Source organism: Astatotilapia calliptera, chromosome 10, assembly GCF_964374335.1.
Source record: "Astatotilapia calliptera chromosome 10, fAstCal68.1, whole genome shotgun sequence".
NCBI classification, from domain to species: domain Eukaryota; kingdom Metazoa; phylum Chordata; class Actinopteri; order Cichliformes; family Cichlidae; genus Astatotilapia; species Astatotilapia calliptera.
In genome coordinates this window covers 4932577-4951825 of record NC_137431.1, presented here as the reverse complement: position 1 = coordinate 4951825, position 19249 = coordinate 4932577, and the positions used below count along the sequence as shown (strand labels likewise).

At 40.0% G+C, this 19249-nt stretch overlaps 1 protein-coding gene across 5 annotated transcripts in view; it reads right to left on the bottom strand.

Moving 5' to 3' along the window:
* The window catches only part of robo3 (roundabout, axon guidance receptor, homolog 3 (Drosophila)), a 164545-nt gene extending 155973 nt beyond the window's left edge, over positions 1-8572 (bottom strand). For all 5 annotated transcript variants that reach the window (XM_080306989.1, XM_080306990.1, XM_080306988.1 and 2 more), the window contains exon 1: positions 7970-8572. In XM_080306989.1, the coding sequence (XP_080163115.1) occupies positions 7970-8144 (175 nt within the window). In that variant the 5' untranslated portion in view covers positions 8145-8572. The remainder of the gene's footprint in view (positions 1-7969) is intronic.
* Positions 8573-19249: the final 10677 nt, after the last annotated feature.

Genomic DNA, 19249 nt, shown 5'->3' with positions numbered 1-19249 from the left:
TTGCACCACCAGCTCGTATGATTTAAGCTCAGGCCTATATAATGAATCATTATTGGCATGTGACAATGCAGATATTCTGATCATGCATCAAATAACATTGAACAAATCAAACCATTGATGAGGTATTTTCAAGCATACTGACTGTTATTTTTGTATTTATCTCGGCCTGTTTTCTCTTTAAAGATTCAAAGATTCCTTTTTTTAACAGTGCAAGAACTCCTAAATGAGCAGCTGCTCTTCTGGTTTTAATTAATTCAGGCTTCGTTTTTACTCAGCCTAATCCCAGCGAAATCAAAGGTCTCATTTCCAAGGGAGATTTAGCTAAGACAAGAGTCTACAAGTGTTAGATGCAAAAAAGAAGAAAGTAAGAGGAACAAAGAGAGATCAAAATCTTTAATCAAAGCAGCTCTGTGATTGCAGTCGATTCCATTGTGTAACCATTTGTTGTAATCTTACAAACAGAAGCAGGAATCCTACAATTCAGAGGTATGATTTTATATTCCCCCGCTGCTTTAACTCACAGTTACATTAAAATGAATAGAAATGATTGAAAAAAGAAATCTCTCAGAAGATAACAAAACTAAACAATGGCAGAACAAATTCCTTCTATAGCCTTGTTTAACATTTTAATCCATCACATCTGTTCACATTCACCTAGAATTCATATACTGAAAACACAGAAAGGAGCAGAAGGAAAACTTATTATGGTATGTTACACAAACCCATCATGATCTGCACTCTTCACTTTGTTTTTATATCTTAGTATTCATAACCATGCATAACCAATTGTGTTGACACTACAGGGTTGTCATTGCAAGTTTCCTTCCCTCCAAAGGATTCAGAAGATAATTGGCAATGGGGCTGTGATTTGACATGGATTTTGGAGACGGCTATATGTATTAGATTGTATGTGTATGGTTGTGAGAGCAGAAGAGAGGGAGATTTGTTTTCTGCCTTTGCTAATAGCTTTTGTGTTTTTACCTGTCTGCATAGTGTTAGCAAATATAGAATATTGACATTTACTTCACTTTGTGTGTGCAGGAGACAGCCTAAGTCATTTTACTGCACCAGCATTCAATTTGCATTTAAAAACATGCACTTCATGCCTTCACTCTACTCACGCTGGGTTTCTGTTGTAACTCCATTTGTTAAACACAGGGAAAAAATGACTTTGATGAGAAGAATACCATGCATACTGGTTGTTCCATTAGTCCATAATGATGATGCAAGATCTGACTTCGGGAAAGCAATGTTTGCGTTATGATGTGTGTTTCATTTAAAGTACATGAATGGTTTCAGTTTAAGACACGTTTATGTTCCACTTTACTACATTCACTTAATTCAGTGATCAGCTTGGACAGGACATTGCTTACACCTTGTCATAACTAATCACACTGATTGGAATAACAATGGCGTAAGGCAGATGTGATAAACAAAAGAACTATGTCATCACACTTAATATCCCCAGGAAGCTCCCTCTGTTATTATGTTGTCAGGGTTAGAGGGTGTTTGTCGCTGGGTTAAGGGCCACAACCTCTCTTGCTGACCCCTGAGTCGTCAACACACTTAACCCCTCATTTTGATTGACCACCTCCTTGTCTGGGAGCTCCCAAATGAATCATGCAGCCAGTCTGTTTAAAGCAATGAAGTGGGAGTCATTGAGAATGGAAGTGTAGATAATTTATAAGGAGTCCTCATGAAGGCTAAACCTCTTTTTTTGTCTTCTAGTGATGAGGGATTTGATTGATTGTGCATCTGTGATGTTGTCAGCAAATTAAGATCTTAGTATAACTGGAGCATATAATTGAAGAATTTTAGGGATCCAAATGGCACTGATGGGCAGCAGTGATTCTGCAGAATACTGAAAATACTAAAATGTCTCAACTACATTTGGATGAACTGAACTACAATAACTCTGAGGGTCTTTGATGTTTATCAGGAGCCATCCATGGGTCAAATGCTGAGTCTGTCCACCTTTTCAGTTTTGAAGCTAATATCTAAGCCAAAGCAAACTATGAACAAAATTAAAAACATAATGAACCATATTTAAAACAGTGGTCAGTCTTCATTTTCCCATGTCACAGGTTATGAAACACGTTATTAGGAGGTTAGGGCCAGGTACGTTTGGGTAATTTTTTCCCTTAATCGATGAAATCATCATTTTGTATTTATTTAAATATTTTTCACAGAACTGTACGTCTTCATCAGTATCTGCTTGCGTTCACCACCTGGAGAAATCCTTGGTGTGATGGAGGAAGGTTTCCAAGTTGCTATTAGCATATGCAGAGCTCTCTTCTATTTGCAAAGTAGCATCTTTTGCCCTCTCTCTCTCTGTCTCTACTTAGTCCCCTCTCCTCCATGTTCATCATTGCCACAGATGCTCCCTAATTTCCATTCCAGCTCAGTTATGTACATAATTCTGCATATGATCTCAGACACAGGGGAAATAAGCATGAAAAGCATGACAAAAGGGTCTGTCTGGTGTAAAATCTCAGCATGAAAGGAGAGAAAGATTTGCAATCAGTCCGTTCAATCAGCCATTTATCCTTGTCGTAATGTCTAACAGAAAAATTTACCTTGATATATAAAGGTGTTTCAATTCTCAAATGGCAGATGTAAATATACCCATGCCAAAGAAACTTTTACAATCTTTCAAATCTGTGAAAATTGCGTATGGAAAGAAAAGCTCGATGGGACCAATCATGCGAGCAGTTACATGACAATTCTTCAAACAGTCGCCCCCCCTACTGCAGCGACAAATTGGGGCTTTAAAGTGAAATTGTGGATGATAAGCTTATCAGTGATGCAGCAGGTAATGGAAACTGCGATGAGCAGGCTCAAGCTGACAGCAGCTGAAAATACGTGAAGATGATCTGGCAGTAATGGGCTACCTGGTCGGACTGCCGAGCTGTTGTTGAGCCTCCTCTGCGGGAGGAAGCTGAGGAGGTTTCTTAATGGGAAATATGGGAGGGATGGATGAAGGGATAAGGTGAAGGAGCATGGAATGGATGGAGAGGAACAGGAGATGAATATGCAGTGACTTAGATCCTTGAGTAGCTAAACAAACACACACAGATATATTCACAAGGCAATCGCTGGCGTTTTTTAATTTCCCTTTAGTTATGTATTCACACAATGTGTAATACTGTTTATGCAGCAGACATGCCGATAAATCAAGGTGAGCTGACGTAAATTGAAGTGAGGCAGAGCAGCTCGTGGGAGTGAGCAAGATAAAGGGATAGATGGCCAGAGCAGAATGTGCAAGTGATGATGATGACAGTGTTGTTTTTACTGAAATTAACATCATCCACCTTCAATTTTGCACGCATCTTCATCTGCACCATCCTGGAGGTATCACTGTTTTATTTTGCCTAATAAGGTTGTGCAGATTTCTACAAAGAAACTACCAGAGACTCTAGTCTTGTATAAGTATGTTGGTCCTCTTATATCATATATTTCATAGCCTCCACTTGAAACCTAACTTTCTGTAGTCATTAATTACTCCTTGATATCACCGTTCCTATAAGTTGTGTACATGTGCCAGTTTGGCTTTGTGGATGCTGTTAGTCTTTTCATGTTTTCAGACATGAATTTCTGCTTTTAAAAACCATTATGCCAGCTTCACAGTTGCGGAAATCATAATCTGATTGAGGCTTAATTGTACTTAAAATACCATTTTGTTTAGATGTTTGTCATACTCCTGCATTCACCATCCCAACTAAAGCATCTCTATATGACAAGAGAAGCACTTTAAGTTACGTGTTGATCTTTTTGAGTATTGTGGACCATGTCATGCTGATAGCTTTTACTACAGTTGTGCACTGTAGCTGTCTTCATTTTGACAAGGTGTGATACAAACAGATCCTTTTTAAAAGGATTGTGTGCTCTGTTGAAGTACCTCATTCTTTTTAGAGACACAGTATTGAATCCTATTGTTTTTTTTAATAATGAGTGAGTTAAAAGAAAAGTTGGTCTATCTGACATTGCATTGCCAGGTTTATTGTGATAGTGTGCTTGCTTTGGATTGATGCCATCAGTATGTGGCGTCTAAATATCCGCACCTCCCACCCTCCACCATAGTGTGCCTGGCCAGCCACTACTGAGCTCTCACTGGTCATCAGGCATTCTCTTTCTAACCTGCTACAAAGTCCCAGCTGCGGTCGCACTGCCAGCATCAGCACAAGCTCAAAGAGAAAGGTCACATCTAATGATGCAGACTTTGTGCTGGAGCTGGAACCAGCTTTGACAGTAAGTAAGAGGTGAAATGGCATCTGTGTCTGCGTTTTCAGTGCCTTTAAATTAGCATGCATCTCAGTGTATTGGACCATCCATGTCTCGAGTCTATGAGATGTGAGACAGAGAAAGAGGCAGGGACAGTGACAGTAGCTGAGGTGAAACAACTAGTGGTTTCCAGACCTTTGTGCATACTATGAATAAAGATGTTTGGCTTCCTGAATGCTCCCTAGTCATTTATTAATAATACATCTATACTATCTAACCATTAAATGAGGAATGCAGGATGTAGAAGGTAAAACATTTTTTCAATATCCATTTTGTGTTATAGCTCCAAAGCCCTCTGCACATATGTACTCTCTACTAGATTGACAGCCCCATTAACAGCAAACAGCCATCATACTTAACATCCAGCACAGCAGGAGCAAGTTTAATGTTCCTCCCGGTGGGCATCAGGGCACCACATTTCTAGAGCTTCAATAGGCTGTTTTTGATTTCAGAGTGTTGAAATAGTGTGTAAAATGAACAGAAGTGATTGTATTAAATGCTGATTTCCCTTGATAAAGATTCTGCAGGCGACCCTGCTTCTGCACAAATAAAAGTAGTTTTGGATGTTGTGTGTGGGAGAGTACTTTTTTAGGGGATTTTGCATATTGATATATGCAAAATATACATATTTAGAAGTAACTGTACTGCACTGAACACACACACACACACACACACACGTTTATTCCAGAGTTGAAGTGAAAAAAGCAAAGAGGGACTAAGCTGACCTCCATAAAATGGTTAAATGGTTCCATTAGAGCACACACATACAACTTGACCACTGGTATCTCCACCCACAAGAGCCCAAATTCAGAGGTCTTTATGTCTATAAAATTCAATAACTACATAAAATATATATCAGAAGTACAGTGATTTTAAATGTGGCCGTTCAGTGACAATCTTAAAAGAGAAAATCTTATTAATTTTTCATTCAAATATTCTTTTTAAAGGCTTGATTACATTATGCTTTTACATCTTTGAAAAATTAAGTGATTTCGTTCACGGTACTTGTGCATCACAGCTCCTGAACACTCTTCATATTGATTCACAAGCTGAATATCTCAACTCTGATTCAAGCATCTGTTCCCCAAAGAGCACCTGTCTCACTTATTGAACCAAGTGGAGGTTCAGAAGGCTCCTATGGATTATGAATGTATCTCCATAGTCTGGTGCTGGAGCCAGAGTGCAGCAGCAGAGAAGAATTGTTTTAATCCTTCGATTCAGGGAAGAATTATTTAAAGTTCATCATTTATGACAAAAATCACTTTTTCGTTCTTTATTAAATGACTAAAAACATTCAAACAACATCTTTTGAATAAATTCTTCTGAAACCAAATTGAACAACAACATAAGGAAGCAAAGTTGTAAATATAATAAGAAACAAGCTTCCAACAATCAATTGCAAATGAATGAACCTCAATTAGTGACTGTCAGTTAAAGGAGTAAAAGAAACAGTCAACAGAAGAGGTGTGATAAAGAAAGAAACAGAGACAGAGTGAGAGGCAGAGAGTGAATGAACTGATAAATGTACCAGCAGTCCACTATAGTGCTGTGATGTCCATTATTTCCCAAATTGGTTATCGGGCTGCATTGATTTTCCCATTGAGCCTCCCTCTGAGCTCCAGGTTGACCCACACGAGCTGTCCGCCCACTGACTTGCTATTGAGCTTCTCGCCTGGATACCCACAGTTTGACCACCCATCCCCTCCCCAGTGATGAATCAGCACATGGGGGCCAGGAAAATACGTCTCTATTATGGTTTTTAAATATGTATGTGTCTTTGCGGGGTTGCAGTGCAAATCTGGACAATGATTACTTTTGCAGGATGTAATTTAGATATCAGAGGTTATCGTTTTCTTTCCTTTCATATAGTCAATCCACATCTCTGTGACATGTTCACAAAAGAAAAAAGCTTTTATACCTTCCCTCATTGATCATTGATTAGTCAAACTATTACATCTAACCCCACACGTCCTCAAGTGGCTGCCTGAATATATCTATATCACTTAAAGACTGAAGGGGGGGATTCAATTTCTGTGAGCTACAGAGAAAGATTCCCAAGAATATGAGGCTGAGATGCACAGCAGGCATGTCTGTCTATCAGCCTATCAGACTGTGTTTCTCTGCTCCAGCCTCAATAGATTCATTGCTGCCTCTCCTGCTTACTTTCTCTATAGATTTTAGGAGTGAACCCCACAAACACTCAATCTACACTCCATTAGAGTTTACAGATGGCAAGAGAGAGAGAGAAATAGAAGTGTGATGGCAATGAAAAAGAAGCTATAAACTCGGCATTATTGAGGCTGTTTGAAGCTGGCTATGGGGACAGGAGGGAGGAGGGAATGGGTGGCTCAGAAGCAAATGCACCTTTCACACCCATGTCCACTCATCAAAGGGAAGCATCACTCTCTTCTGTGACAGTATACACCCACGCAATCACAAAGAGTGTGTACCTTTGCTTTCCCTCTTTACCGTTAGTCAGTGGACTCGAGCTGGGAAGCAGCTGGATGTTTTACCAACTCGGGACTGAGCGATAAAAGAAAGATCACATTTGTTTTTAGGTAAATAACATATGCTGAATGTGATTGATGCATCTGACAATGATGTGTGTGTGTGTGTGTGTGTGTGTGTGTGTGTGTGTGTGTGTGTGTGTGTGTGTGTGTGTGTGTGTGTCTGAATGCAGCTTTCATTGGTATGCAATTACATGGAGACAAAGCTATGGTACTCATTGAATCAGACATCATGCCAATGTCTGGACATAACTACAGAACTCTACCCCTGTACACTTGCACTAACACTCTCATTCTCTCTCTATCTCACTCAATGTATATACTTATATATGTGTGTGTATATATATATGTGTGTGTGTATATATATATATATATATATATATATATATATACATATATATATATATATATATATATATATATATATATATATATATATGGTATGTAACGTGTAGTCACATGTTAACAACAAAACTCCTACCAGAACCATAAAAAAGCAGACATTAATAAATTCCGCCCAGAGCAAAAAGGAAAAAAACAAAGCCAACACAGCTCTGAGCTTCATCACTGGGTAAAGATGAGCTTGATGGCGAAAGTTAAAAAGATCTGACAGTTTGGGTGCATCGTGCCTGACAGCAGACAGCTTCATTTAGCAGAGTGAGCAGGCTGCCACTCACGGTCTGCAAAACAGGCGGTGTTATTGGGTAATACTGTGTCTCTGTCACATTTCACTCATAGCCCACAAAAACACCCTGACAAGTATGTGATGCCAGTTTGCTGACTCCCAACTCCCCTTTTTAATTTCCCTGCGAGAAGAAAGCATGAGGCAAGTGGGGATGCAGTATTGGTTCGGTGGTAACTGAAGGATGGACATGTGATTAGAAAGTTTAGATCATAAAGTTTACGCTTAAAGATCAACACCTTCTACTATAGTCTAGTAACAACACTTTATGTTTGCTGATCGTCATATACTCCTGGACACAAGAGTGTCCAGGAGTATATGAATGATATGAATCCTGACATTACATCTGTTTATCTCCAGTGACCTCACACGAGGTCACATTTTCCTTTTCAGTTTCAGATCCCCGTTGCAACAGAGACTCAGGTGTCTTGTTCAAGAATGCCATGTGTGTTTTGAGGAGGTTGAAGATGGGGGGTTAATGAGGGGAAGATACACTTACCGTTGAAGCCGGTGAAGTTTCCCCACTCGAACAGCGAGCTGTTGAAGGGCGGCAGGGAGCCGTTGAAGGATTGCAGGGAGCCGTTGAAGTAGACATCAGTTCCATTGGAAGGGTTTCGGATGGTGTCTGTGAACAGATTCATCTGCAACAAGGTCTTGATCAGGTAGCGCAGCATCGTGGTGCACAGAGGGACCTGCACTCCCTCTCTCTGTACTTCTCACTGTCTCTCTCACTCTGTTAATTTTAAAAGTGTGACTCTGCCTGCTGCTGAATATGCTTTTCCTCCTTACTCGGGGTTAAGAAGAGCTAAAGAGATGCTCTTTTCATCTCAAGTTGAATCAGACATTTCCAAACATTTTGAAGAAAAAAAGCAGAGAAATCTTGAATAAAAAATAAAAGTGAGTGAAAAGAAGTCAGACGATTAGGAGATTAATTGCTTGTAGATGTCAGACTGAGTCAGGGGCCCCTCGCTGTGAATCCCTCCCAGCATCGGATTGTTCCTTCCTCCTTGTTTCTTTTGTTCTGGGATCAAATAACTTCACATGCTGTCTGCCGCCATACAAAACAACAGCTTCTCGCTGGTGTAAAAGAATCCAGCAATGTGATGATGACCCTTTCGAATTGCTCTCCTCTCTCCAACCCCTCCCTCTGGCTCCTCCTGTGTCCCTCCCTCCCTCTCCAGCTCTCCTCCTCTCTCGCGCTCTCTCTCTGCGGTGGGGTCCTGAGGGTTTCAGAGGAGTGAGAGAGAGCAGGTGCTGTTGGCAATAAATGTTTAATTATTAGATTAATAATCATCCCAGGAGGCTGTGAATCAGGGCGGTGGAGAAAAGGAGGTGAAAAGACGCATCGTCACCATCTTAACCATACGTCCAAAAAAGGTCATCACATATGCATAAATGAACACATACGGTATGTGTTGGACAAACAAACCTGGGACTAACTAAACTCCTGCTGGCAGTGTTTGTTTCCTGCTGTTCCACATTTTCAAAGCACATTGCATGCAGACTTTTTCCAATGTCCACATCAACAAATACCAGAGTGGCTCTGTCTCTAAAATGACTTTCTCAGCAGTAAAGTGTAAGTTGGTTACAGCATCCTATCCTATAGCATCAGTGTTTGTTTTAAACTAAGCAGCAGAAAATCACTTTAATTCATTTAATTTTTAAAAAGTCAAAGAAACAAACTTACTCAGCAATTAACTCATTTTCAAACATGCATAGCAAACATAACAATAACACTGTATAGCAGCCATCTTTAATTAATGCTGAATTTCTAATTAAACTTTATTAGCACTTTTTACTGTGAACAAACAATGATATTATAATAATGTTTACCATTTAATTTAGTTTCATTTTAAACTGTCTAAATCACAAGATTGCAAACTTTAACTATCAGTTTACGATATACTATAAAATAACAGATCGAAGCAATGCTTACATTAACTATTGATTAGGTAAAGATGCAGTTAATTTTTGAGGGGTTTTTTGTTGAAAAAAAGCAGCATCTGCTTCATAATAGCGTGACTTTAGCCACTCTATGATGCAGTTTCTTTTAGCTTTGTTTGCCAACCACTATATATCCTGTTTCTATCCTGTGTCTATGTGGACGAATGAAATGTAATCACATGCCTTCATGCTCAAGCATGCTATAGCTCTTAAAGCATAGTCTGCATATCATCATGGATACACACATGCGATCATAGCAGCACGGTCACATGTGGCTCCTGGACACCCCACTGACAGCCTCAGTGTGACTCCCATTAATGATGCCCATACACCATCCGGGGCCTGTCCTCCTGCTCCATCACTGTGACAAAGGGAGGCAACAAACCAACAAAGATGCCGTGACGACCCCCGTCCCGCGCCCTCTTCTTCGTGTCTTTTCCAGTCCCTCTTTATTTTAGGCTGTTTTCTATTCATGGGACATGTGTGCCAGGTAAATCCACAAATACAGTGTTAATGGACATTCAATATGGGCATGCTATGGAAGAAGGCTGAGTTGCAATGGAGAATCGATAGCCACTGTCAGGCTACATTGTGTGTGAGAAACATGTTATCTTGTCAGGTTGTTCCAGGATTTTACATGGATGTACTTCAAAGAGTTTCAAAGATGAGTATGGAACACATTGTATATGTGTTCCATATATATATATATATGTCTAAAGTCCTGGCATATAACATGAAGAAATAATTCTTCTCTATTTCATGTTAGTGGCACTGACCATGTTAACTTTTATTGCCACTTTTTATTTCTAACATAAACTAATGAAGCGGCAGCAAAGTGCCAGTACAAATATACATCTATGATTGCATGCTCCCTGGGTGCTCTCCTTAGCCACTCGTAATTCTCAGTAATGACTCTCCTCGGCCATGGAAGCTGCCATTTTCATGATCATATCATTTCTGCTGTGTCCAGATGGTGCTTTTAAAAAATTTTGTTGTGTGAATAAATAAAAGTAGCATCTACTACTTGTTAACAGAATCCCCAGCAAACAGGACGGTGAAAACCCTGAAACATCTTGCTGTGAAAGATTACTGTTAACTCTCCACCACGATTCTGCTGATTTGCAAAAGTTAAAAGTGATCAGGAAAAACTGTAATTTTCTGCTCCATGTCAACCACCACTATATCTGACTGGTTGGGCAGCAGCTGCTTGTCTGTCTGGACCTCAGCTCTGTCGTTCTCAACCACCTTCGGCAGTGTGTCCCATTGGGAGTTGGTTACTTCTAATCCATATGTGGCACAGATGTTCCTGCTACTTTACGCTGGACTGTCTAAGCTGTTAAGCCTGCAACTTGGGTGAGTAAGCTGTGTTGAACTATAAACACTGACATTCAAGCTTGAGAGGGTTGTAGAAACTCAGTTTTTGTCTTTTATAGTGTATTTAAATTTATACATATTTCATAATTACCAAATTTTGAGTGCAATGAGAAAATGAGGACTTTTACACTGTACTGTATGAGAGAGACACCTAATGAAACTTGTCAGAGTGTATTCAATGTTTTTCATAAACAATAAAACATTCAAATCTAAGAGTATCATTATTGCCTCATGGTACAAGTAAGTACCTTTTACTGCTTGGAATGTTCTTTTTGCTCTTCAAAAAGTTACAAAGTTACAAATACATTGCATTTATGCATAAGTGCACTCACCGATCCAGATCTGATTTGCAACAATTTGCCCTCTGCCTCATCCGGCTGACACACAATTTCACTCAGTGCGGCAGACAGGCAGGTACATAACCCTATCTCCACTAGCTGCACAAGCAGAAGCACAACAGACTCGATAAAGGATTTTAAAGCATGACTATGGAATTTCACGAGATCAGAAAAGCCCCTGTTTTAGCAACAGCAAGTCATGTTGACCTCTCCTGCAACAACAGCTGCAACAGTTATTTCTTGAAAAAGCTCATTTTTTAATTTGCATGTAATTTTTTAAATTTTAAGTAAGACGGGAATTATTAGTTTGTTATTATTAGTTTTATCAGTGATTTAGATTATTTAATTACAGATCATAAAGTTAAAATGCACATTAGAATAACATAATAAACTAGTGGTACAAAAAATAACACAAAGGCTAACATAATCACACATCTGAACAACATAATTGAATTTTGGATAAACACTCTGAAGCAGGAAAAGTCATGAAATATGAGATGATGGTGTTTTAATTTAACAGTTACAGGATAACTGTGTTAAACAGTTACCATAACTGTAGCTGTTACCTATAAACATTATTATTTAATTATAGATACCTTACCGACTCTATGTGATCAGAACATATAGTGCCAGGTCTGTAACAGGGCCGTAAATGAACACATATGCAGGTGTGGGAGAGGCTCCCTGCCCTGGCTGATATTCTGATCTCTTTTTTTTTTTTTTAATTTTCCACCACTGAATCAAAAATGGTATCAAGAATTTGACATTCCTGTAGTATATTGTACCTGTAGGTTACCTGCGTAAGAGAACCTTCACAGACATAGTCATTAACATGACTGGAGCTTAAATAGCCATAGTGCTGTCAGAGTAAAAGCATTTGCGACAATTGTAGTAACATTTAGTAAAATAACACCTGTTTTTAGACAGGTTTCATTTCCGTTTAATCCATTTCATTTAATAGCTGGACATTTTCTAACCAAGTGTGACCGTGGTGCTGAATAGCAGGTATCTGCATGGTGACCTTTTGCTTTGTTATAAGGATCCCGGTTTGAGGCATGAAACCAAATTTCATGCAAATCCATCAAAAGGGGGATGAGTGGTGACACACTGGGTGTTTGGCCTTTCATACAAATGTTAATGCAGAGATGGATACAGATGGGTCATTAATGTCAGCGCCCTGTTGGACGGAATGCTCTGTCTCGCTTTGACACACTTTACAAGCCTTTTAGCATCCACACGCTGCTTTACAAAGAGAAAAACATGAAGTTATCTGTGCGATTCCTTTGATCGATACAATGCAGACTTTTTAGACTCACAGTTACATTGCCAGAGTCACGGGACGGTGGTTTCATCATGGTTACTATTCAGAATTTAACAATGGGAATTTTGGGCCATAGACTACATGCAAAATATGGACAAGTGTCTGGATTTGAAAAGTGGAGCTAGTGTGGAAGTGTCTTATATCTGCATTATATTTCAAATGACCAAACTGCTCCAGTCTTATTTAATATAATATGGCCCCATTTAGAGTGAAAAAAGAGGATTACCTTTTGACTGTCATCTCAGGTCACTGCTGCAAACCCTTAATCATGACTGCTGAACTGGAAGTAATAAATAAAAATGAATATAATGGTTTTCTCTTGAATTATCATATGAGTGTGCAGTCCTACAATTTCTCAGTCAGATCCACCCTCCTGGTGGTGGTGATACCCAACATTCTCATCTCAAAGGTTTAACTTTGATATATATAGTGTGATGCTGATTAAATAAAAGTTCTGATCACCAAACTGATTAGGACACATGAACTTCTGACCATGTCTATGCAGAATTGGATGACCAGCTATATAATCAGTGCAAAGATACTTTACTAGACATGTGGAAACATTTATTTTCTGTGACTAGCAGATATAAATTTGGCAAATCAACAAGGCAAGTTATTACAGTTAGTTAGTTAACAAACAACACATAGCAAATCCCTCACTGAGAAGCTGAGCTTAGCATAGGAAGTTACAGTGATGTGATTCTAAGAGGTGAGAAAACTATCCTGAGCTCATCCTTACAGCTGAAATCCTATTGCTCACTTGAAACTCACTATTGAAACAGAGCTCAGACTGCTGACAGTACCATGCAGGTACTAAACATCTCCCAGACAAACGTAAGAGCATCTTTTTGTGTTAGCCAGGTTAACATAAGCATTCTTACAGTTTCACTGAAACAATGAGAGATTGACAACTCAAAGCACTTTCTACTGAAAGTTTCATTACCCCAGTCACACACACTGTTATCTACACCTAGTACTTTTTACCAGTCGTACACACTCACACACCAGTAGATGCATATATTCTAAGTGTGCAGTGACTAAAACTCTAGAACTAGGACGACATTCATACATAACCAGGTGAAAAAGAAGTAGAAAATTTGCATCGTTTTCATTTTCATGGACTAGAAAATGAAAACATAAAGATTTTCATTTTGTTGTCTGGTTCTACTAACTTTGGACACAAGTGAAAATGTCTCAAACTTAAGTCCCTTGCTCAGAGACGTCCCAAAATAACCACATTTAACAGGAGACAAATTTTATGACAAAAGTAATGATCACACAGGGACATTATTATTATTCCAGAGTGCTGCTTAAATTTTCTGAAACTGCATATTTAATGAAGGAGCTGTATCATGTCGCGCTAATGCATTAGCCATTTTAGAGTCATTAAACTTGAATTACAACAAGCTTCCCAGCCCATGCATCTTTCATTAATCTTAGTTTTTTTAAAACACATTTTATCAAAAACATATTCTTTCAAAATACTGTAATTTTTTTACTCTAAGACTTAAAGTAGATTTAGTTTTGTGCACTTTGCACTGGGAGGATTTACCTTAAATGCTACATAGTAAATGGTCCTCGCAGAAACATGTAAAGTTTAAAGTAAAATCTGTCCTGATTGCAGGAACTCATAGTCATATCAGTGCTTTTCCTGTCAGTGCAAAGACAAGGCGTTATTCTAATTTCCCCAAACGAGTGTCAGCTGGGATGAAGTGCAGTAAATGTCTGAAGAGTCCTGAGCGCCGAGACGCGGTTTGCTGCCAGCACCTTTAGGCAGATGGGCAGAAAGGTGAAGCCTGTCTGGCTGCCACTAGACATCACACGCTACCAGGGTGTCACATCTGTGCCCAGGTCTGGTAGTCTTCATTTCTGGGGTCTGCTGCTGTAGTTGGCCCCTTGGGAACCTCTGAACTGGGGCAAAGACAGCTGGATCCCCAACCCCTCTCTCCTGGCTGGAGAGTGGTGAGCTAAAGCCAGGCAAGCAGCCAGATTCAGCATCCCAACCAGGCTGCAGGTGTACTGCCATCAGGGAAGGAGGTGGCAGTAATTGCAGTAATTTTTTTTCTTTCTTTTTTTTGGCAGTAAATACCATGTGCCTCTGACCTGGGCAGGCATGCAGTTGGCAGGGTCCATCATTAGAGCTCGGTATTCGCTTCTGGCCATATGCTGGAGTGCCATAATTGGTGCTTCTGTCCTTTACATTTAGCTGGCAGGCCAGAAGGAGAGGCCCACAGAGCAAAATGGCCGCTGTCTCCCTCTGGGGTGCTGTGTCCAATCACACCTCTCACAAACTGGCTCTCCAGGAAACCCTGCGGCTCATTACCTCATTTCCTCCAATTGCCTCATAACTTCAAAGCCAACTTCAAAGCCTTTGGATGGCCTGCTATCATTGGTGAAACCTAGACAACCAAGCCCCTTTAAAAGCAAGAGAAATCTTTGTGTGTCTTCTTCATCTATTTCTGCCCACCGACAGTTAGCAGGAAGCATAAGTGGGAGAGACAGAGCCAATATGCTTTAGTCGGGGGATTATCTGATCTCCAGGGGCCTAAGTTACATGCAGGGCTATGAATGGAGGAAGCTAAACAAAACACTAGCTGCACCCCACACCCCAGCTGCAAAAACCTTGAGCAAACTCTGGATAATTGCACAACAAAAGCACAATTAGACACAAGCTTATGGATATTAAGTAGGAAAAGATGGACCTGTCATTTATCCTATCACATATTTGCATCTCATGAATTCTCCTCCACACCCTTGCACATTTGTTTTCTATTCTTTCCTTCATACTATTTTATTTTCAGATGAATGCAGATAAATGCAAAGTACTCATTTAAATATGCATTAATATTAGAACTGGCCCCACCTAAACTGAAGGTGGTAATTTTGGTAAGCCCCCAACCATGTCTGCTCCCTCAGGTTATATTCCTCCAGTCCTGCAGTGGGCCACTGCCTTTTCAAGTGCTTCTTAGAGACTGACCCTTTGCACCATGCTGCAGTGAGACTTTGATGTGACTTGCCTGGAAAAAGACCTCGCGCCTTTCGATGAGATTAGTTCGCGTTCTCACAATCAGTGCCTGAGGACCTTCAAAACACAGGAGTTCATTCCAATCAGGGCTGGGGAGAGAAAATATTGAGGCGCCAGTGTGCAGAGGTCTGCGTTATATTGATTGGCGCTAAAAAAGATGACTTATTTGTCAGCCTCAGAATTTGAAGGAGGAGTAAACTTTTGAGCTAGATTGCTTTCCCACAGTGCTGTACGCAGCAGACAGCCAACTTCAAAGAGGCCATGCATTCCGAGGGAATAAAATCAATGGCGAGTATCAGTCCCCGCTTGATAAGTGCTTTAACTACGACTCACCTGGTGAGTCTTTGCAGACATTCTCCTTCTTATCTGATGAACCTGAAAATCTCATTTAACTGTTAAATGCCAGACAAATGGTACAAAATAATATATATATATGAAACAAACTATCAAATAAACGTGTCCTGCTGGGCCTTCTCTAGCCTCCATCTAGGTATATTCCCCAGGTGCTGAGGCCTCCTCCTAGCTCACTATACCATTTCTCCCAAGCTTGAAAGATGAGCATAATCTGACTAGGAGGTGGGCTGCTACTGACCAGTAACCATCACCCTTTATTTCTCTTTCTTTTTTCTTTTTGTTGTGGCAGTGAATTATGGATTTTAGCCATCTGGCCATCCAGGCGGGGTAGGGAGGAAAATGATATGCTTGACAGATGACTTTAACAAAGATGTGGCAAGAGAGAGGGGGCGTGTCTGAAATCACAAGCTGAATTATCGCAAGCACGACTGGGCTATTGTGTGCTTTGATGGGTTGGTTATTCACAGCTGGGGCAGTCCAAATTGTTCTTTTATATTCTTTTATTGTACTTTATTGAGGCCAGAGGGGCTCTGGAAATGATTAACAGACAGAACAACAAGACAGACCCATTGTTAGCCTTTCCCTCTTCATTTAGTCCCTATCCATTTATTTCCAACACCGTCTCAATGATGTAAATGCATAAGCTTTGCTTGGTTAACTGTGCCATCACTGGTCAGGTTCCGGAAAATTGGATAGGATAACACAGCAGGTGTAGTCAAACTGAAGAGGTCTATTTTTATTACTGTTTTACAGAAAGCTTCATAGTTTGGAAAATCTAGCCATCTCTACTGCAAAAGTGTAACTTTTTCTACCTTTCACAAGTGTTGGTAGAATCCGGGGAACATGGAGTGACATAATTTGGAGAGACATAACATGATATAAGTGACATAACCGTGAGGGATATGGTGGATTGACACTCTGTATAGTCCATCCGTTGTTTTTTTTTTGTTTTTGTTTTTGTTTTGGGGTTTTTTTGTTTGTTTGTTTTGTTAGTTTATTTCTGTCTTGTTCTTTGTTTTCAATTTTTTTTTCCTTGATAAATATTCTTTCATATTTCTGTATACAATTTATTTGATTTGTATTTTGTGTGCTCTAAAAACTCAATAAACATATTGTTGCAAAAAACCTTTTTCTGCCTGAAACTTTAGAAAACTATCTTGGTGACTTGATTCACTCATCGTCCTTTCTGCAAATGCCTAACACGGTACTTTGACATTAGAATAACAAGGATTGTGGAGCAAGCCAAGTCGCCCACTCTGTATGCAGCCCCCTCTTCCTCCTGCTCTGCCTTTCTGTTGTGCTTCTTCCATCTGATGTCCATTTTACAGCCCACCTCTTCTGAGCCTCAGGGGTGGTCGGGGGGTGAGAGCAGCCAAGGCCAGCTTAACAAAACCTCTCAAAGGGCACCAGTCCCTCCTGCCACTCAGGAAACCAAACTCGACAAAAATTTTTATGGCAATTAGGGTCGAGTGAGAGTGGCTCCTTTCCAGGCACCCACTGGCTTTCCTCTGCCAGTGGGTGCCTGTGTCAGCACACTGAAACCATTAGCACAGCTAGCACAGAAGGTCCACTGGCAACGACTAATTGTTGGCCTCTCAGGAAATGACAGAAGCTCTAATGGTGATGCAACCCTGTAGAGATCAGAGACAGTAACTTTAGAGTGACTGGTGGTGTGCCTAGACATTTGGCTCTTTCACTGAGTCAATTTCATTCTCATTCATTCACATCAAAGGATGTTTGCATCACTAAATTCATGTTGTACCATGGCCTTGCTTTAACAAGTAGGTAGGATGACTTTTATATGCACGTGTGTGTGTGTGTGTGTGTGTGTGTGTGTGTGTGTGTGTGTGTGTGTGTGTGTGTGTGTGTGTGTGTGTGTGTGTGTGTGTGTGTGTGCTTGAAGCCTGAATTCATAGGCGTGTGTATGTGTGTGTATGAGACTGCAATGTCTCACTGTTCATTCTAATGATTTTGGGTTGAGATGAATTAAATACCCATCAATTACTGCGTTTTCAGACATTTGTTTTTACATCACAAAATCTAAATTATAATACCTTCAGTATTTTAACATATTTCAAATTTTCCACAAAGAAAACATTTGCCACACTTATTAAATTCAAAGAAATCCAGAGATAGAACTGCTTATGGAGCGCCTATCTGAAAATCACCCTTCCATCCTCACCACCACAATTCCAAACCTCCCAGCTCCTTTGCGCACACCTCCCAGGCCCAACTCTCTGGGACAATGCACAGCATATCATCTAATTAAGGCACCAACCATTTCATTGAAATCATTAGGAGAGTCTTGCTAAGATCTGATGCTTGATCGGATTTCAGGCTTGATCCTAGCATTAAAGTATTATCACTCGTCCATCTCTCTTTCTCGATTTGCTTAAATCATACATTTAGCCTCAAGTCTAAATGTTGTGAAGAATTGTGACATGTTTAATTTGTTCACGGCCAAGCGCTATTTCTTTATCAGATCTTCAGTTGAATGCTGTTAGGATTTCTGCTCTTTTCTGTTCTTTTCATTCAAAGCTTATGAAGAGTAGCACATAAGCTCAAGCAGACAGAAATCTTTTTTTTTTTTAAATATTGACAGGTCCATGTTTTAGCAGCAGATAGCATGATATGATCTCTAAACAAGACAATAAAAGCTGTAAAAGTTCAGCGCTAATATTCATAATTAAAGTTTGTTTAAAAACATGCACTAAATGCATGAAAAAATACTTGTAGTGTAGATTTTTTCATGCATTTCAGTCTCAACTTTGTGTCTAATGTGAAATTGGGGTGAAATTACCCCTCCCCCGAGTTCAATGTAGCGTGGTGATTTTTAATATTTAAGGAGTAATGGAGGAAGTATCTTGTCAGCCTTACTGTGTTATCTCTTCTTAAGTTTTAACAATAGAGCCGGTATCCCCTGTTTGTTCATCCATTCAAAGCTCATGTCTTTGTCTACCAAAGCTGTGAGTGATTACCGTTCATTGGAAGGGGCAGCCCTTTAATTAGCCAGGGATCCCAGGGGTAGCATTACCACGGGGTAATCTTGCCCCTCTTTATTATCCCATTTTAATATTGACTAAGAAAGAGATACACGGGGTGGGGCAATTTGGTTTCCTCATACAGGACACGAGCTCCCTTGAATATTCATGTGGTTTTGGAGTAGGTGCGTGGGTATGGACGACATGTGACAGGGATGATGGACGACCTGGGTCAGGCATCATCTGGGGACCCTCACACTATAACAAAAGGGGATGTAAGTTCCACAGGACTTAATAAAGTGGATATGCCGCAAGATAAAAGATAAAATACTGGAAAACATTCCAGTCCATTATGTGAATATTAAGGAATATATGCACAAAAATTCCTGATTCCATCTTCGCCTGTGTTGCAAGCAAGATTCACATTGCTTTCCAAGGGCAA